The sequence below is a fragment of the Pituophis catenifer genome, unplaced genomic scaffold (genome assembly GCF_029215685.1).
Source record: "Pituophis catenifer annectens isolate HBS135680 unplaced genomic scaffold, rPitCat1.0.hap2 SCAF_3, whole genome shotgun sequence".
Classification (NCBI taxonomy): domain Eukaryota; kingdom Metazoa; phylum Chordata; class Lepidosauria; order Squamata; family Colubridae; genus Pituophis; species Pituophis catenifer.
In genome coordinates, this window is record NW_027256883.1 from 49,795,398 (window position 1) to 49,816,995 (window position 21,598).

General features: G+C 36.7%; 1 protein-coding gene across 1 annotated transcript in view; it reads right to left on the minus strand.

Annotated features, from left to right (window-relative positions):
• GREB1L (GREB1 like retinoic acid receptor coactivator) overlaps window positions 1-21,598 on the minus strand; it is an 80,737-nt gene that overhangs the window by 19,521 nt on the left and 39,618 nt on the right. Inside the window, exons 10-19 of the mRNA XM_070942348.1 lie at window positions 15,348-15,674; window positions 11,711-11,839; window positions 10,715-10,849; window positions 9,475-9,672; window positions 8,562-8,742; window positions 7,864-8,056; window positions 6,780-6,913; window positions 4,993-5,332; window positions 3,895-4,010; window positions 2,560-2,804 (exon numbers count right to left, since the gene is read on the minus strand). Coding sequence (XP_070798449.1) covers window positions 2,560-2,804; window positions 3,895-4,010; window positions 4,993-5,332; window positions 6,780-6,913; window positions 7,864-8,056; window positions 8,562-8,742; window positions 9,475-9,672; window positions 10,715-10,849; window positions 11,711-11,839; window positions 15,348-15,674 — 1,998 coding nt within the window. The remainder of the gene's footprint in view (window positions 1-2,559; window positions 2,805-3,894; window positions 4,011-4,992; window positions 5,333-6,779; window positions 6,914-7,863; window positions 8,057-8,561; window positions 8,743-9,474; window positions 9,673-10,714; window positions 10,850-11,710; window positions 11,840-15,347; window positions 15,675-21,598) is intronic.

Genomic DNA, 21,598 nt, shown 5'->3' on the forward strand with positions numbered 1-21,598 from the left:
ATTATGGATACACAAGCCATGATTTATTGTACTGTGGAACTCTTCATAACATCCTGTTGCCAGTTCTTAGTAATGGTTATTTGAAAAGATTAACAGAAGAAAACCAACTCCAACAAGTCTAATTTCTCCAAATTTCAAATACAATGATCTAAAAAGGAACATTTAATGAGAGTATAATTTCCACAGATTTAGGGCTACCAGGTCTGGGATGCAAAGATCCAGATGACCTTTATATGACAGTAAAGATAGCAAGTTTTTTTCATCTCTTTGATGCCCTCTAATGGTTATCTGGATTTTTGCAGTGAAGATTTAGTAGACCCAGCACCAGTGGTGGGTTGCTCCCGGTTCGCACCAGTTCGCAAGGACCAATAGTAAAAATTTGTAGTAGTTTGGAGAACCGGTAATAACATTGGCTGGCCACGCCCCTGAACCGGTCCCCGGCCCGGTCACCGCTTGCTTACCCCGCCCACCTCATCAGAGGCTTTTTTTAAAAAACTTTTTAAAGCATTTTTTGTACAACCTCTTCGGCCGAAAAAATGCTTTTAAAAGTAAAAAAAAGCCTCTGATGATTGCGCAGCTCAGCTGGGAATCACCAGAGGCTTTTAAAGGCATTTTTTCCCCTACAACCTCTTTGGCTGAAGGGGTTGTAGAAAAAAAAATGCCTTTAAAAGCCTCTGGCGATCCCAGCTGAGTTGCCTGATCGTCAGAGGCTCCTAAAAGCATTTTTTTCTGCAACCTCTTAAGGTTGTAGAAAAAATGCTTTTAAAAGTTAAAAAAAAAAAAGTTGGCCACGCCCACCCAGTCACATTACCCCCCACCAAGCCACGTCCACAAAATAAGCCACGCCCACAGAACCGGTAGTAAAAAAATTTAGAACCCACCCCTGCCCAGGACAAATCTTAATCAGTAAAATAAGAACAGGAATCCTGTCCAGGAAGGAAAGAGAAGATCTGAGTGGGGGTTTGATAAATATTTTTGGGTCGTGGTTACATCAATATTTATTATTTGAGATTATAATTCTTGATAGAAGTACAAAGTGTCTTCCCCTTTCTCCACAAATATTTTATTCTAACTACAGCATGTTTGAAAGAGACTTTCACTGACTTCAGAAATCAACAGATATTTGAATAAAAACAACTCTAGTTATTAGTTCTACATACTCTGGCTATTATGTTCACTTTCTAGACAGGAAAAAAAGCACAATTAGCCAGGATTCTCTCTGCTATTCAGCTGGCAGCAATGACTGTGCCATCCCTGCTCACTGAGCTATAGTCAATAAAGGTCAAAATTAGTCCACATCAGAAAAAAATATATCTAATATTGGCTTAGAAAAGAAATATCATTTTTTTCATAATGCTAATTGGAAGAATGTTTCAGCCTTCCACTGGCATTCAAGGCTATTTGAAATCCTGCATAAAGAAAAAGATATCCACTACTAATATTATGCAGTTACCTTCAAACTATCTCAGACAAGAGGATTACTATATTTAGATCCCATTATAGCCACTTGCCAATTTCCTGGAAGTCATCTGAACGCTAGGTATGGTCCTATGTCTAGACAAGATAAAATGGCCATTCTAGGTGGTGGACTGGAACAGGCAGTAGCCACTCTACCCCAACACTTTCTGGTAAGACAGAGTAGAAAACTTGAGGTTTGAAATCTATAAGCAGTTCTTGAACCCTTTTCTGAGGTAGAGACTCCATCAACCTAAGTAATCATTAACTGGCAAGGTTTTACTACTATTTTAAGTGAAAAATACAAAAAAATATTCTGAAAGCCCTAAAGCAGAGCTTTTTAAATACCATTTTTAAAAGACTAAGACACAAAAGAAGAAAATGAAACTTACAAAATTCCTGCTTCAAACCTGGGAAATAAACTGGACTACCCACAGGTATGATATAGTCCTTTCCAGTTATGGCCCTCATTTGCCTAATACATATTAAAGGCCACCTCTGACCATTCAACGCAGCCTGTTGAAAGGACATTTAGAATCAGGCATTTGAGTTGACAAGCCACTCCAGTTGTGAAAGCCACAATTTCAATTTCTCACCTGAGGAGTATCCAAGGTCCTAATAGCAATGCATAAGTAAAGGGACTACAGTGGCTGCCTCTTGCATGATGACATGGGCGACTCCCATAGCCACCTTACAATGTCTCACTCTCCTAAGGGCAGGCTATTGATTGGATGAGTGTCTCATTAATAAGTGAGATTAATAAATGAGGGAGGAAACTGTGACAACTCTGAGGATGGCTATAACACTTCCACTTTAACTAATGGCTCCTCTTGAACTGCCTTTGCATACCCATTTCACCTCTTTCATCTCCATCCCCTCCATTCTGAAATAATACGATCAATCTGGATCGTATGAAAACTTCACCTATACCCATTCCTTTCCATTTTCCACTTATCCTATTCTCTCCTAAAAATTACTGTTATTCCCCCATTTTCTTATACCCTGCAAAACTTCCTCTGTTATATCCTGGATTAGCAGTGCCTCCCGGACAAAAGGCATTCACTACAAGTTATAGCACTGTGAATGATAAAATTAAGAACCAACCTGAAGTTCCAGTCACAGCACTGCTATTACTTTGTGGCCTCTCCAAGTCAATCAACAGCTCATCGGTATCATTCTCACCAATGCTGGTCTTCTCTTGCTCCTTTTCACTAAGGTCAAGAGCTACAATAGGCCCTCGAATTGCCTCCTTGGAAACATAGCAGCATGCTAGGCCTACTTCTTGTTCTAAGGCTGTGCGAGTTAAATAGCTTGAATCAATCAATCGAAGATCACAGTATTTCAAAGACCTGGGGAAAAAGCAATATAGAAAGGCTTGCTGGACGATGGGGTTATAATTCTTGTCATTTAAAGTGATAAGTGAACCATCTGCACAAGGCAGAATGGGTTGTTGTTGTTTTTGAGTTTGTGTTTTAACTTTGCTAATAAAATAAAAAAAATATTGAAAAGAAGGTAGGACAGACTTTTTATACAAATAAAATAAAATGCAAATGAATTGTAATGCTTTATAAAATATGAACTTGTCAGACTTGTTTGGTTGTGATATTTAGGATATAGAGGCACTCACCATGATTTTTCAGCATTCTGTCAAACCACATTTTGTCTAATTACTCATCCGGCTTTTTTTGTTGTTTAAATTAGGGTTTTAAATTACAAGGCTAGATTGGATCATTTTCCTCAAATCAATTAAGAAATTTAAAGTTTTTGATTAATATGTTTAATTAGGCTCTCTTCATCTAGTTTTAGGATTTGTGTGGAGAACAGATCAGGTTGTAGGTCATATTTATGCAAAAATATTGAAAGTTCAAAGATATTCACAAACTTTTATGATGCTATTTACTGTACATGTATGGACTTTTCTTCCCAGAATCTTCCAGGCATCAGGATCATTACTAAAAATTCTGGGACTTGAATCCCATGCACCTAGGCAGCAACCATATTGGTATAAACTGGGCCAAATAGAAGCCTTTTTACAACTGGAGCATTGCACTTATAAAACGCCCTCTGTGACACATCCTGAAACCAAGAAAAGCTATTTCTATTATCCAGATTATAGCTCATATCAATTGTATGAAAATTCTATCTGTATTACTGAATACATATGCTGGGTTCTTTCATATGTTATACTTAGATTTTATAACAAACTGTGCACTATGATCTTAGGGATTTGAAACTCAATCAAATATTTTTTTCAATCAATGCTGTCTGTTTTCACAGCTCCCTACAGTTACATGTGTTTTTTTCCCTTCAATTATAAGACAGAAAAGTTACATTTGTGATGTTGAAGATAACCAGATTGTCACCTAAAGAAAGAAATTGGAAATAATCTAGATATTTTAGGAAGCTTTTTTATTTGCACTGTGGACTAACTCAGCATACCTGGGAAATGTTTCCCCTAATGGATCCTTGCCAGTTAAAACAACAATGCAAGGTAGACCTTCTAAATCTTGATAAGTATGAGGAAACCAATCATCTTCTTCATTTCCTCTCCATGCCTATGAGAAAGAACAACAAAAAAGCTTTCAATCTCATTAAGGTTGTTTCAGAAACCCTTTTTGTATGAAAAAAAAATTCTAGTGGAGGATAGCAATCAAAAAATAGAACATCAGTTTTAAAAAGTCTGTAAACAGCAGGAAATGTATACAAATTGAAAGTTTTGCATTAGAAATCTTCTACAACTCAACTCCCAGAGCAAAAACAATGAAAAGTAAACTATGGCAGTTTCATATATGGAAGATCCTTTCTTCCATATATAAATAAAGTTACGACATTTTCCAAATCTCACAGTTGTTTTTTTTTTTAAATTGCATTTTTCATGTCTTTGCCTCCTTTATTAGGATTCAGGCATACTGGCTGTTTTGAAGGTCACAAGACATGACTGAGAATCTTCAGAAACTCATGGCAGACAAAATTATTTTTGACAGAGAATCTCTGTGCTTTCTTCTTTGCTCTCTGTGGTAGCTCTGGAGTTGGCAGGTATAAATGGCTACATTCACACTAGGCAAGCTTATGAATTAGCATTATGAGTGATCTGTCTTTAAATCTCCTTGCCCTGTTTGGTAAGAATTTCATCTGTTGTAAAAACAAACCTACATAAAATTAGGGGGGGGGAGTACATAACTAAACTCTACACAAAAACATTCAATGTGTGATGATCTATTATCAGAGTCTATCATTAGCACTTGAACAAATACAAGGTGATCAGAATAGTTTCATGTCTCTCAATTAATATTCATAATTTGTGACCACAATTCTGCAAGGTAGATTCCTTTGTTTTATAAAATATATACAATTTCATTAAAGAAGAGAGAATGCCAGTATTATATCCCCCTACTATATCCTGCTTCTGTCCAATATCTCTATGGCTTCTCCATAAGAAATTTAACAAAGAAATCAAACAATGGGTTGCTATATGCTTCCATGCAAGTTTAGCAGATTGGGCTATTAGTCACACACAAACAGGCCTTTGAAGCTAACCTTTAATCTTTTCACAAAGTGCTTGGCAATCATAACCTCTGAAGCTGGGTTCCCCAAAATGATCTCAAAACGATACTGCAGACCTAGTTTATCTCGTGCTTCTTGCAGCCTCTCTTTTGCCAACATTGCCAGTTGCACAGAAGGAATCCGGATCACTAACATGTGCCCGCGGCCATTCTTATCCTTGCCAGGAGCAGTGATGATATCATCCATTATGCTGAGAATTTCTGGTGTGCTGTGGTCTCTTAGTGAGGACATAGTAGTGAGAGCCATCAAAGCTTCCAAATACTGCTGAATGAGGAGATAGCAGCGAATCACCATACTGTGCAGCCTGGGATACCTTGAAAGAACAGAGGTCATTTTGATATAAACATATCTGGCATGAAAGATGATACTTCTGTTCTGGATAGTTGGAGTCCCCTGTGCTCAGTTGTGGGCATATAAGCATTGTGTTTAAATGTATCTTTTAGTTTGAAAGGTTATAGTCATACAGATGATCTCTAGTAGATATAATCTAAGCAAATATAAGAAATTCCCACTAAAGTAATATTAATATATATATATATATTTATTAATATAACCTCCAACAAACATGGTCATACTGGCTGAAAATTCTGGTATTTGTATCCCAACATATCTAGTACTATAGGATTGGAAAAGGTGCCTTAGTATTTTCATAACTGAACTTATTCCTGATTTATACAAAGAATACTGGAAGAACCCAAAGACTAGATTGTTTATGAACAACAGTCCTCTTAATGAGTGGATGCTTGAAAGCAAACCAATAGTGAAATCTAAGCTAACACTTTGATTTATTATAATTGACAAGTTTACCACAAATTATTAAGTGTCCTTTTGGCAACTTAAGAGACAAATAAATTTATTATTACAAAAACTTACTGCCCCCTTAATCAGATGAATGTATGTATCTGATAAAGTAGTGATCCAGGAAACATTAACCAATAATAAATTTGGCAGTCTTTAAAGTAGGGGTGTCAAACTGGCGGCCCATGGGCCGGATGCGTCACATGCAAGACACGCCCACCCCAACTCTGTGAAGGGGAAAACATGATACGTCACGTGACGGCAACGTGACACCATAAGTTTGACGCCCCTGGTTTAAAGTGTTACAAGACACATTGCTTTGCTTCAACAGCTTATTGTTCTCTCAAAATTGTCTCAGTAATTAACTAAGTTTAAACCATTAAAAGATTATGTGGGGGAGCAATTTTCAAGCCTACTAATTATTTCTTAAATTTATTACATTACCACAATTTGGAGCAATTTTATTATTAGCCATTTTAAAAACCTTTTAAAAGTTAAATGTATGAGAAATTAATTTATAAGTAATATAATAATGATAGATTAGGTACATATTAGTCATTTTAAGATCTTACTGCTGAATTTAGAAAGCTAAAAAGGACTGGATCTGATTAATATTTGGTTAAAGACCCCTCCCCCCCCCAAGTAAATACTAGGGCTGTGAGTTAGACTGGGAAGTTTTAAAAAATCATATCCTTTTGGAATATATGAGAAAAGCATTATTCTTTTAAGGCGATCATGTTTTAAAAGGTAGAATCACTCACAATGTAATTTAAAGACAACCTCTAACAGCCTTCCTTAGATTTATACCAGAAAGATTTCAATATGAACAATATCGCAAGAATTTATCTAGATAGTATTAGCATTCTCACTGTTTCCCTATTTACATATTGAATTTATTAAATAAAAGAGACTGCCTGAGTGCTGAAACGTACAGTCCTAAGTACTATTCCCAAAGCATTTACCTCTCTAAGAGTGTATTCACCATTTTTTCAAAAATTTCATCACATCTCAGAAGAGGGCTTGTGATTCCCCACTGCAGAGACTTGCTGTATTCATTTAAGCCAAAGTACAGTTTCTCATCTTCCGTTATTTCCTCCTGTTTGATACATTTTAAACAAAGTGATTCTCAGAATCAGATTACACTTAACCTACATTTAAAACATAAACCTTTTGTGCCTTTCCCCCTTAACAGTGAACAAAATTATGTCTGTATACATCCACTGTGAACAATGCAGCTATTAAACACAATTGGTTGTTTAGCTAAACTATCTTTCCCAGAAGAGCCACTGCAATTCTAAATAAAAGATTGTAAGATATACAACAACATAAAAATTAACACAACCCCAATCCTTCATACATATTATTCTAGAATTAACTTCAGAATAGAATTCAGAACAGAAATCATAACAGAATTAAAATCCAACCAAAGGAGAACCAATATATCATCAAACCAGTAAATGCTAGTAAATGCTAGATTATCTTCGTCTACATCATTTTTCTCATATGATGTGATTTATGCCTGCAGTTTTTTTTCCCAGGTATCCCCTTAATTTCTTCAAAATTAAGGAAATGGATAAGAAAGGATTTTGAAGTGAGGATCCCTCTGTGGTCAAAGACTTAAAAAATATTCCTAGCTTTTTCTACACTGCTACATTTTGAAGTAAGTTATTCTTTTAAAATACTATTAGTTGAAAATTTTAGCCAGTATTTTATTTCTTTTCTTGTGTAATTCAATCCAGAAATCCAATTCATCACTGAAAGGCAAAATTTAAATTCCTGAAAATAAAGGTGGGACTAAATAATTTCTAGAATATCAAAGGCAAATCGAGGCATTGATAATCTGTCTGGTTACTAAACGGACTACTGTATAGATGACCACCTTATGAAAACATTTTCTCCTTGAATGCAACCAGATTTTGATAATAAACTATCAAAATAAACCAAGAAAGCAATTCCCCTCTTTATTATCAGTGCACTTGAAGCCATGCTATTCAGAATACATTTAACATTTCCTAAGTATTTTATTTGTAATCTTTAGATCCTTACCATATTGCCAAACTGTATCCAGTGCACCTCATTCGCTGAGTTGATTCGGGATTGGAGAGTCTGAAGAGCAGATGGAAAAGAACTCACTTGGAGGACAAGGAGATTGAAAGCTTCAAGGACTTCTCTGCAGTTTATCACTCTATCAGCAAGTCCTTGACTAGGCTCTCCATGAGACAGTGAGCTTGAGATAGCACTGGGAAGAGAGTCAAAACACGACATGTCTGGTATACCAAAATAAAATAGATTAAAACAGAAACAGCAAGATTCACTCAGTTCAAAAAGAAGCATGATCCATATCTTTTCCCACCTCTGTAGTATAACCAACAAAATTCACTTCTATGAAACCTGCAGCAGTGTTCCTGCTTAAATATTGGTACCAATGAAGGTTACCCTCATTTCATAAAAAATATTTCCACACATTTAGAACAACAGAGAACCAATTTTAGAAACATGTAACTCCTCATTCTGGTAACAAAACCAAATGAAATAATTACAGTTGTAACTGCCTCCTTCTCAATCCCCCCACAAAAAAACCCAAGCCGTCTTTAAAACAGGTTTGATATAGTTCAATGACCAAAGGCATTTATTGCGACATAACTTATTATAAGCAATCTGAAAAGCACATCCTCACTATTGGTTTATAATATGAAGTCTATAGCTTAGTTTTTAAATTATATGGCTTTACTTCAATGCATTACCTTGTTAAATCCACGTTGGCATTGTCATGTACAAGCACAAAAAGAGTATATGGATTCTGTTTCACTCGTCTCATGAAACTATCAAACTTGGTTTGGACCTCATTGTCAAGCTGCACAACATATTTTTCTGCTCTTTGGTAAGCTGTTCCACTTTCTTCAAGCCCTAAGTCTACAAGAACACCTAGAAGAAGAAATGAGGATTTTATTCAAAATTAATAAAGATTTTTTTAAGTGTCAAAGCAGCACGTAAAAGGTATGATTTCAATTATCAATCTATATATGCCTATAAAATCCATGCTGTATATATAGTATCATACATAAATGTGCACCCATTGTTACAAGACCAAAAATATTGTAATTGTGGCATATTGTTACATATTTACTCACTCTAATCACCTAGAAAAATATTTGCGAACAAATGATAGATGAAAATTAAGTTTTACTTTTCTTACAGCCTCTTATCCCAAAGAGGCCATTCAACAGCTTCAGAGACTATTTTTTCATCTATGAAATCTTCTGTGTTAAATAGCTGTAGGTATTGTACTGTAGGTATTTGCACTAACACTTTGTACTACCACTTTGTAAAGTTTTAGAAAATTGCTTCGCAATGCAATGTAAGCAAAGCAACTCTTTCTAAACAACAAAAACAGCTGTGCTTTTTGCAGTGCTCATCCAACTACTTCAGAAGGTGCTCAGTTTTCTTCATATGATTCAGAAAGAGATGTTTTATTCAAGCTTTACTGAAATTACTTTAGTTGAGAGGCCTATGAAATTATAAATCATAAGAAAAAGTCCTAACAGGATTTTCATTTAACAGTCTCCTATATAGCTCTTCTATCTCCCCTTAGCAGGAAAAAATAGAATTCTGAAAAATAAGTTTCTGCTGGATTTAATAAGCTTCTTGGTTATTTACCTGATTGTCGAATCCGCTGGATGGTTTGTTGAACAAGGACCTCTGAACGAGGAACGACAACAATAAAATCTACTTTGTTGAAGTGGCCCAGATCCAGACTTTGGTTGCCACTATCTGCTATGGCACACACCTGTGACAAGAGCTTTCTGGCAACGGTGAGTTGTGGTTGATAAATCTGGAAAGTTTCAGTATCCAAGTCTAGGATAAAGTAGAATCATCATTTATTTTCTGGTCCAGAAGTTGGCACTGAAATCCACTGCTATATGTGGCCCCAAAACCCAACATCTCTTGTATTCTATAAGTCACTATTTTAAAACCAAAAATACATAACATTATAATATACATCCTAAAATAAACCTCTTAGAATTAATCCCTAAAACTTTTGATTCCACTCATATGCAGCTGCTTCACATAGCTTTGTCCATCACAAACAATATTAGTTGTAGCTCCTGGACACTAAAACATGTCTGTCTCTCTTGTGATTTAGAGCAGCCTTACCTAATTTGGCACCTTCCTGATGTGAGCTTATTGTAGCTCCCAGAATTCTAAAATTTCTGGAAAGACTTCTAGAAGTCATATTCTACACACATCTAGAAAACAAGGATTAGGGAATGCTGAGCTAGAGAAGTCTGATAATTGGTTTTCTCTTTGAAGTGAACTAGGCCTACCTAGGCCTCGCTATAAGAATATACTGTAAGAACTGGACTAGAATTCCACTCTTCCCCGAAAAGGTTTATGGTTAGGAGAAAAACAGGATGAATAAATACTATAATAATATAATATGACATATTGTAAAATTCATTAAATAAATAGCATAAATAATTTCAATGTTAAAACAATAGCCTTAATCTGTGCAGCTACAATACTAGTATTTTTTAACAAGAGTGCTTAAAATCAAGAAATTATTTAATGTAAATTTAAAGCTGTCACTTACACATTTTGCCAATAGGATAAACATCATGCTATTATTTTAGAAAAAAATCCATTTGAACTGGAGAAAAACATGGCAATATTGACATCCAAAATGCATGCAAACAGATATTCCTTTCCACTTTTACATTCATCAGCATACGAACTGCTTCCAAACTTGAGGAAACCACCAGCAGTAGTTTCATGATTGCAGCATCTGGCTCCTAAGTTTTTTGTGGTTGCAATATTTAAGCCGGTGATGCAAAATTATCCTGTTCCTATGTATAGATTAATGTTTGACAGAAATTATTTCTTATGAGATAATCCTTACCCAGTACTTGAGTGGAAATCATGGCAGCTGCTTCTTGAGATGATACACACTCATTAACATCTCCACTGAATGGAATGACGACGTTATCTCCCCGTCTCTGTTGCATCAACTCTAATAACTTGTCCAATTCATCACCTGGTAAAGAAGTCATTCATAATATAAATATTTATTTATCTCATTAAATATTTTGTAAGAAATGGTGTGAAGTCATGTATTACTTTAAACATGAGGACCCAGAGCCTCATTTATTCTTGGCTGTTTCATTACTTCAAGGTATGAATCTGTGAATGTGGAGAGTATCAAGAGTGGATTTGCTCAGGAAGATTGTGTCAGCACTTTAAAGCCAGGTGTCTCAGTTAAAAGACCTACAACTTTAAAGCAAGAACACAATTTGTGAATGTGAAGTTTCACTCAGTCAATTTTGAAGCAATGTTTAGTTTTTATTACTGTCCTTTTGCCATGGCAATAATTGGGTGACTTTAGGAGCCTCCTGCCAAAGTCAATTTCAAAGAGGATATTGTAGACTGAATGCATTAGACTTTAGAATCGAAGGATTGAAAATAATAACTGATTACCAGCATTGTTTGAAAAGAAAACATAAAGCCTATTGCCCTCCAATTTTTCTCCTGCCTGGGCAAAACACAGAAGCTTCTAGCTTGGTAGAAGAGATAATTAAATTAATAACATTTGTACCAAATAATTCATTTGTATTAAACAGGAGGGGGAGCTCTTAACATAAGATAACATTAAGAGGCAATAAGTTAATGCTTTTAAGAACTGACGAAAGTAAAATTATTTTCTTCCTATTATCTCTTTTTGTTTACTTTTACACATGCACTCCTTCATAAAATTTGAAGACTTTTTGAACCAATTTTAAAATGACAGCCTGTGATAATCAGTATTAAATCTGTTAATTTCTGAGGTGAATATTTTTTTATTTGTAAAAATGGGCACATGATTAATTCAAAGTAATGGCAGACTGTAAGATTCACTCACCTAAAGATGTGTTTTTGAAATGTGATGCTAGAAAACTAACTTTTCCTGTAATGAGCTCGTAACTTATCTCCTTTAAAAACTCACTGGTGGTAAGCATGCTCTCTGCCAGAGCTCTAGACTGGTATTGACCTATGGAAAAAGCAAGGGGGGTGGGAGTGGGACAAGAGGAAAAAAAGTCAAGACTTTGCTTAACGTGAATTTTACCTTCCTGTGTTTCTTTTAACACTCCTCAGAAAAGCCAAGTAGCCTTATGTAATTAATGAAGACTGCTGTATATCTTTTATTTACCCAATCATCTTGAAAATCTAACACTTCTGGATATATAAACTTGTAAACATTTTGTAATCTCTCATTATATAACAATGCTTTTTTTAAACTACTATTCCAGAAACCTATCAGTAGCTCACCTTTTAAAAGAGAAAATATAACATTAACAAAAAGGATTTATTGATGGAAACTCTGTCTTCAGTCCCAACTACCTCAGATCTCACTCTACCAGCAAATGCTTTTTGCATTCTACTCTGTCATTAAAATACAAATTTGGTTTGTAGATTATTAATTCCCCACATCTCTGGGCCATATATCTGGTTGAATTAAATTACAACTCTTATAAGTATTCAGGTGTGGCGCTAATGTTTAAAATCCTAGATACATTCAGATAGAAACAAGTTTTATTTAACTACTACATTATTGGAGATTTCAAGGAGGCATAAATTAGAAGCCTGTCCCTAATTTTATCCTCCCCAAAATACATCTTGAGGTAGGATGACACAGTATTACTGGTCCAAGGTCATCCAGTTGAGCAGGGTTGAGCAGGACTTGAATCTCCCTGGACTACGTCCAACAAATTAACCACACACTGGTATATTTGAGTAAACATCAGTAAGATTGTTAAACCATTTAACACTCTAAATCTACAAAACAGTGATTGAAACACACAAATCTGTCTCTTTCTGTCACCATATTTGGTTTCTAACCTATATTAATAATAGCCAGTTTGATCTAGTGGTTAAGGCATCAGACTAGAAATCAGGAGACTGTGAACTCTAGTCCTATCTTAGGTATGAAAGCCAGCTGGGAGACTTTGGATCCAGTCATTCTTTCTCAGCCCAATTCACCTCACAACTTTGTTGTTATAGGACAGTAATGGCTAACCTTTTTGCCATCGGGTGCCAGGAGAGGGGGGGGAGGGTCATGCGCGCACGTGCCCACGCGCATGCATGCGCAACCCCCTCCCCCCCCCGCTCCTGGCACATGATGGCCTGGTAGGCCCATTTTTCTTTCTTACCTGGTTCCAGATCCTCTCTGTGTATCTGGGAAGGGCGAAAACAGCCTTTCCCACTCCCTTGGAGGCCCTACAGAGGCTGAAAGGGCCCATTTCCCAACTCTCGGTGGGACAGGAAGTGACATTTTTTGCTGTCCCCAGCCTCCAGAACCTCTCTAGCAGTCTCTAGGAGCCTCTCTAGGAGTCTCTAGGAGCCTCTCTAGGAGTCTCTGGAGGCTGGGGACAGGAAAAAATGTCACTTCCTGTCCCACCGGGAGTTGGGAAATGGGCCCTTTCAGCCTCCGTAGGGCCTCCAAGGGAGTGGGAAAGGCTGTTTTCGCCCTTCCCAGATAAATAGAGAGGATCTGGAGCCAAGGTAAGAAAGAAAAACGGGCCTTCCCCACCACGCCCCCAGGCCCTCCAAAGGCAGGAAACAGCCTGTTTCCCTACTTCTGGTGAGCCCAGAAGGCCCGAAAATCAGCTGGCCGGCGTGCGCATACACCCCAAAGCTGAGCTGGCTTGCCCACTAATATGGCTCCGTGTGCCACCTGTGGCACGCGTGTCATAGGTTCGCCATCACAGTTATAGGAAAATAAGGGGAGGGAGGAACATTAGGTTATTTTTCCACCTTGAGTTATTTTGAGTTACTTTTTAAAAATAATAAAAGGTGGAAATAATAAAGGTGGAATAAAAATGTCTAAATAAAAAAAATCAAACATAGAGAAATGGTACAAAAACTCTCACAGCTCTTTAGCTGCATTTAATGCCATTTGAGAAAGTCCGAATGTTTGTAAAACAAGAACTAAAAATAGCAACAGGTAACAGCAGAAAATTTTAACACAGACTATTCTGCAAGCAAGTTCTTCCCCATTCAGTAGATTAGAACATTGTGCAAGTCAGAGTGAAATCCACTTTTCTCCATATCAGATTATTTTGACTGGGTGCCGTCGGCCAAACAATGTCGGCTGGCGGCCCCCAGGGGGAGAGCCTTCTCTGTGGGGGCACCTACGATCTGGAACGAGCTCCCCCCGGAGATACGGAGGATTCCGGATCTGCGTACCTTCCGTCGCGCGCTTAAGACGTTCTTATTTCATCAAACTGGCCTTTTTAAATGGAAATTTTAGATTTGGTTTTAAAATGCTTCAGCCAAATTTATTTAATTAGTTTTATCTCTATTTTAAATTTTGTATCTATATGTTTTATTTTATGGCTGTTCACCGCCCTGAGTCCTTCGGGAGTAGGGCGGTATACAAATTTAATAAAATAAATTAATTAATAAAATAAACATCTAGTATATTATTTTAAAATTAAAATGAAACCTTGCTTACTTGGGGGGGAGGTGTTGTGTTCTTTGGTTCTATTTCTTACCAAAGAAATCTAGCACATATTATTGCAGGAAAGAGGGCACTTCAACCACCACAAAGACCATTCTGGATATGAAATCAGTTGGGGCCTGGAAAGATACAAGAATTGAAGGGCTGGAGAAATCATTTACTTCCTCCATTCTCAAAGGGTACCAATATTCTTCCTACTATCAATGAATCTGGGGTGGTGGAGAAACATATTTCTGGAATGTTTCTGAAAATCTGAATGTACCCATTTTACATTTCTAAGATAATCAAAGCTAACTTCTGTGGAAGGCTTTTGATGGTTAAAGTTGATGGTATAACCCACATGCCAGGATACAGAACAGGGGTGGGTTCTAAATTTTTTTTACTACCGGTTCTGTGGGCGTGGCTTATTTTGTGGGCGTGGCTTGATGGTCATGTGACAAATATTTAGGATTTAACAGAGGTACTGGTCTACCAGGCTTTTAACTGCTTGCAGAGCTGTACCGATCTACCCATTTATTTTTGCAGGCACCGGTCTACTCATTTGTTTTCTTTCAACACTGATCAGCTGTAGGGCAGCCCTTTGAAGCCCCGTGGCAAGTGTTTAAACAGTTTTTTTCCCTCTAGCCATCATCTGGGACTCAGGAGGAAGCAATAGATTGGGGGTGGGGCCAAATAAAAGGTAAGAATAACACGGGGGGTGGGGGGTCAGAACTGGTTCGGTGACATCATATCGTCACCGCTACCGGCTCAGCAGAACCAGGAGGAACCGGGAGGAACTCACCACTGATACAGAATAGTGTTTATGTTGTTTTGTGAGTATTTAATGTTATCTATTTATGATTTTTGTTTGGAGTTGGTAGTATAAGCAGGTTATTTAAAAGTAGATTTCAGTAAGCCTTCTGTCTGCTTATCTCTCTGACTGGGATCCAACAATAACACAGAAACTATATGTTTAAAACATATTAAGACACCAAATATTTTTATTACATTTCAGTAAAAATGTAGTTAAGATACTATACAAAAAAAAAAAAATACCTACCTAAAACTATCACACAGAACTCACTTCCTCTGATCTTCGAGGTGCAGATAGCAACCACATAATCTGGCACCCTCTGTTGGTGCTTCATTTCAGTCAGTGACCGCAGTGTTTCAGAAATGCCTTCTGCCAAGGAATTCTGAGTAACCACCACATGTACCATGTCTTGGGAAACGCTAGCAATTAATTTAGCAAGCCATGGAAGTTGAGCTGGCGACAAGGAGATGCTCGGCGCATTCATTTGTAAGGACTGTTCCCTTGAAGTAAATTCCTGCATAGCTTTCAGCATGATCTGTTCAAATTCTTCCCTGAGAGGTATCCTATCAGGACCTGCAACGTCATTAAATAGGGAATCAAAACATATAATAAGCACCTCTTCCATCAACCTAACTTGTCCTGTTACTAGGTCAGAATCCTACCAAAATAATACACTCAAAATAGACAGTTTCCCCATTTAAAAACATCAGCATCAGCATAGATTTAACTATTATCATAATAGAAAATTCAAAAAATAACTGTTTGGCAGAAATTAAGATGCTAGGTACAGAACAAGATGTCAACAGGTTACTTGGTTTGTCTCTTACAATGGTTCTCTCACTCTCTTCTTGGCAGCCATCTTTTTGGCAGTGGGCTACTGTTCCCACCTCAGTGGCATTCTAGAGCCTGCACCACGGGTGGGATCCTACCGGTTTAGCAACCGGTTTGCTGAGCGCGCAATTTGTAGAAAATTAAAGTGAGAGCAAGGAAAACAGCTGAGGAGCGGCAATCCGCCCTGCAGCCCTATCAGCTGAGCTTCGGAAGCAGAAATATAGTTAAGTATAATGCAGGGGCGGGCGGGCCCACTTGAAAGAAAGAGAGAACCGGTTCGTTCACGGCTGAAAGTTGGATCTAACTAGTAGAATCCCACCACTGGCCTGCACTATATTGGATTGATAATGACTATTTGCAACAATGCTTGGGAAACAATTGAAACAAAAAAATCTTCTATTTCTACCATTCCAATAATTTTATCACAGTGTGTTTATAGATAGCCAGTGACAGAAGAAGTCAGCAATTGTCCCTTTGCCTTAATGCACAATCCACTAGGCTGCCTCCAATCTTGTGTTAGTACACTAACAGAGATAGAGATGGCAGCAATTCTACATTATCATCATATACAGAAGTGTAAGAAGAATGTGTATAAATCTGCTTGCCTGTGGAAGGTTCACTTATATAATATGAAAAAACCCTATTTTTACAGCTTTCTAAAGCACAGATGCATTGGATTACAATTCCCATTATTATGAGCTATTTTACTATGCCTACAATATCTGAAAGTTGCTGTAGTATAGTCTTCAAAGGGAAGCTTTCAGAAGGACAAATATCCAGATCTGGAGCTCTGTTATCGGCTGCAGATGCCTTCCGGCAGGCATCTAAAAGCAAAACAGAGGCTGAGGCGATGCGTATGAGTGGCAGCAAGCAGCTGCAGAAGGCGAGGCGGGTGTCAGGGTATGCAAGGCCTGATGAGTAGGGCAGCTCCACCTACCCCATCCCCCCCTAGCTTATTTTTACCTGTGTGCCGCGCCCCACCCCCTGCACCGCAGGGTGGGCAGGGTCTTAATTAGGGTTAATTTTGAGGGTCGGGCTTAATTTGATTGCATGCGCTCAAAAACATGATAGGGCTTCTTTTCAAGGTGGGTCGTCTTTTTGGAGAAACACAGTAGGTCTATTAAAAAAGCCTATAATGGATTTCAAATGATTTAGGAATTATTTAGAATTGCAAGAGAACAGAAAATTTCCCTGATGCTTCAGTTTGCTCAATGCCAAGAAAAACTTCAACTACTTATAAAATTCACCTTTTAACCCTTCAGGACCAGGGATTTTCCATTTTTAATATGTTCAGTTGCTTGTATAGATTAATTGATCCTTATATTGACCAATATAATTGGTCTATTATATTTAAGCCATAAATTTTTAATTCCTAAATATCCTAAACTTGCTCCATTTCCCCAGGTGTGCCTGCATCAATATTTTCCCCCTAAAATAAATTCTTAAAATAAATATATTCATGACAATACTTTTTGTAGAAATCCAATTTGATTCTGACTAAATACATATACAAAAACCAATGTATCAAACTTCATTTTAATTAAAAATACATCTTTTTGAATCTTTTCTACTGTGAAATCAACATTAGCTTTAAGTAAAATGCAATCGCTTTGGCTTATCACATCTTTGCCCATAATTTTTATTCCAAAATATTTGTCTTTCCCCCCCCAATATATATGTTACTTATAAGACAAGTACAGACAAATTTAAATATTTACCAATTCTAATTCTTTTCATTTGATCTCCTAACTTCCTAGCATTTAGAAAAAACTATCCTATGCTATTCACCTGCTGACCATTTACACTTCTCTGTTCCTACCATTTTTGCAGAGTAAACTCATTAACAATGAAACTTTATTCCAAGTCAATTCATTGGCATTGTCTGAGAAATCTTCCCAAAAAAATGATTTTTTTTTTTGCCTTTCCCCACCTTTTCTCAGTTTCTCTCTCCATTCCCCTCCCCTTCTCACTAACTACTTCCTAACCATTTAGACCACATATGAAAGCAGTTCACAGAGGACTAATTAAACCCTCTAATTTAAAAACCTGATTTTTCCCCCAGGCCTTCCCTTAGTTTGGGAGGACCCCTTTAAACTGTGGAGAATGTGAAAGAATGGTTTATTGTTCCCTCAGACACCCATTCTTTTATATACTATTGTTGTTTACTAACATTGTAAAGCAACCAGAGTTGTTTTGGAGTTAAGTGACAGAGAAATTAAATTAAATTAATTAAAATTAAATACTGTAGACAGTCTAGTTGAGCTGTAGTTTCTCCATTCCCAGATTCTCTTATTCTTACATTAACTTGTTTACAATTCTCTCATCTCTATATTTGATCTTATTTCCCAACTAATATGAAAAATATTAAACATCTTACAACAATTATGTCTCTACTCATCTCTTGAAACATAGGAATCTTCTTTATGGATAAAATGACATTAACTAGAAACAAAACTCCCATTTTATGTTATTTCTATTCTGCTATTATTATTTTTACAAATAACTGAAGGCGGTGAACATATCCAAGACACCTTCCTCTTCCTGTTTTCCCCACAACAAGTGAGTTGGGCTGAGAGAGAATAACAGGCCCAAGGTCTCCCAGCTGGCTTTCAAGGCTAATACCATATTTTGCTTTTTCATCATTCTTCCGTCAAAGACTGACAACTTTTCTTTGTAACTTGGTTGAACTAATATCTTGAAAATATAATACTTTATCTCTGTCCCAATTTATGTCTTCCAGCCCACAAATGTTTTGCTAAGTTCTGTCTCTCACCAGAGCATTTACAAATCTTAGTATTATAGCCCTTCCACGTTTATCAGAAAATTTTATGTCTGATAGCTTTCCATTAAGCTTGCAATGAAATATACAGTTTTTCTACATTTTCTCAAAGTCTCACATTATTTATTCTATTCTGATCCTGAATAACAGAAAATCCAAATAATGTCTGTAACTTTTCCAATATCAATATTTATTTTTAGTAATAACTTCATATGCTTTGCCAGCATTTTGGGCAACCTCCACAACTTGAGAAGACAATTCTTTAAGCTGTTCATTAACTTGTTCAAACATCACTGCCAAGTTTTGTCAGATTGGATGAGCTAACCTAACCCCTTACATCTTTAGTTTTTAGTTGAGTTCTTAAAATAGATTTCCCAATGGACAGTTTAAAAGCTTCATCCTGAATGGTGCTCAATTTTCCTTATATTTGTAAAACCATCGTCCGCCCCCCGCCCCCCGGTCTTTTTTGTTACTATAGTGGAGTGCCACTTCAGCCACTTCGGGATCAAACATGTAAGCCTTAGTTCCTCTTTTTTGGAATGACCTTTCTTTGACATATTTTTATTACTAGTCATGCCAGTTAGGTGATTGAGAAGAGACCAATGGATCATCTTTTCTGGTAGCTAGCAACAACCTCCTCCACTTTCTCACCCTTGGTTCTAATATTTAAAGAAACCTGAGCACACATTTAAGATTTATCCCACCAATGTTAGCAGATACTAAGCACTGCCCTACTGTTTGGATGTGATACATTATTACAGAAACTTGTTTTTTGTAAGGGCATTAAAATGAGTATTCTTCTTATTTTGATCAGAGGTGTTCAGAAGTTAGTTTTTCCTCACTTTGTCTCACCTAGCCAGTTGCATCAGGAGATAATGGTTCGTGAAAGAAATAGCTAACAGGTTGCCAAGGAAATGTTTCCATTATCAAATCAGCACATAAAATAGTCACTGAATATTGATTGGCACAACAGAAATCAAAGGAGTAAGGATAACTTTTGCTCTCAGATTTTGACCTGTGCTCAATCAGATCAATACCCTAGCATGGATGTTGGAATCAAAACACATTCTCAGAAAAGAAATTATATTTCTGAACGGTGCTCATCTCATCCCTCTTGGCCAAGGGAACCAGCATTGTCTGTTAGCTTCCCACCGAAGGGGTACCTATTAATCTACTCACATTTGTTTTCAAACTGCTAGGTGGGCAGAAGCTGGGGCAGGAACAGGAACTTACCCCGTTGGGCAACACTTGGGTCTCAAACTCAGGCTGTTAGCTTTCCCGTTCACAAGCTCAGTATCTTTAACTGCTGAGCCACTGTGCCCCAACCCAGAAAGAGAAAGTACATATTATAAAATTTGATTTTGTTTCCTGTGAAACTTGGATTGCATATTTACAAGTACAGTAATTACCTGCTCAAAACTATGAACACTGAATTTTGCTACACATCTGATTTTGTAATATGTACCATCTAATATGAAAGAGAAAGTCCATATTACAAAATCAGATGTGTAGCAAAATTCAGTTGTGGTTGTGCTTTTGAGCAGGTAATTTTGAGCAGGTAATTGAGCAGGTACTTGTAAATGTGCAATCTGAGTTTCACAGGAAACAAAATTGCTAGTGTGCATGTAAAAAATGAAGCAACATGCAATGTTTGTAAACTCATGGAGACATGTATGTACTTTTTACATTGCTTTTATTAAAAGAAACCCCTCAAAAATACTTAATCCAACTCTTTAATCTTCATTTTCCACATTTGTTACTTGACACTGAAAACATTCTCCTGAGTTGTTTCCTGTGACGTTTAGCCTAAATTTGAGAAAACATTCGGTTATTTTGGGACAGAAGGGGAGGGAGGGAGTGGCCATTGTCAGTTACCAGGAATATAAAGTTCTGTTACTGGAACTTTCCATATTTTTCCCTAGGAAAGCAGCCAGAATGTACAATATTCAATCAAATATTTAGCTTTTGATTTGTGGGTGTTTATGCTTTTAAAAATAATACTCATAGATAAATGCGGATGATACATTACTATATAAAGTTCAAGAGAAAATTTGTCTTCTCACCAGTATGGTTAAGATACTGTTAGATTTCAATAATTTTTATATCAACTGAGTTTTTCAGTTAGGGTTAGAGCCAAGTCTTATATATAGTAATATATTTTCGAATCCATCCCAATTTTCAACACTGCTTCTTTGATTTTACACCTTTACCCAAATACAGGATTCCCGGAGCAAAACTCCTGGAGCACCCAGTAAAATACTGAGAAAACAGATAAAGAATACTTGAATCTGCTGAAAACTGATTGATGGTTGCCTTGTGCAATTTTACAAGAAAGAAGATAGATACACAAAGCATAAAAAATATTTTATTTGCTGTAAATAATGTGAAGAAGTGTGTGTTTTTTAAATGTTTAATTACACACTTTAACCATTCAGATCAAAATTATTTGAAACACTGTATTTCTCTTCAAAACAAGAACTTCATAAATTATTATTACATTTTCCCAGGAGAGACACTCTTGTAAAATATTTGTGAAAAATCTTGGCTAAAAAAGCACCCACGTATGTTTCTGCGTAAAATGTGCTTAAAAGGAAGATAATTTGTGTGCATGCGGTCATGAGCATTGCTGTCTGCTGCGGATTTCACAATACAGTTCAAGGGCATTTCAAGTATCCAACATCAACCATTAATGCTTTTACAAATAGAGATTAGCCATATTGGGGAGGGAATCTACTCATCAAGGAACACTGGTACCATTCCAATGATGAGTCAGACTAATTTGTAACTAGCAAGCAATCCATATTGGGATCTTACTATAATGAAGTTGCAAAATTTGAAAATGATAGAAAATTATCCTGAAACATATTTATTTGATTAAGTCCTTTCT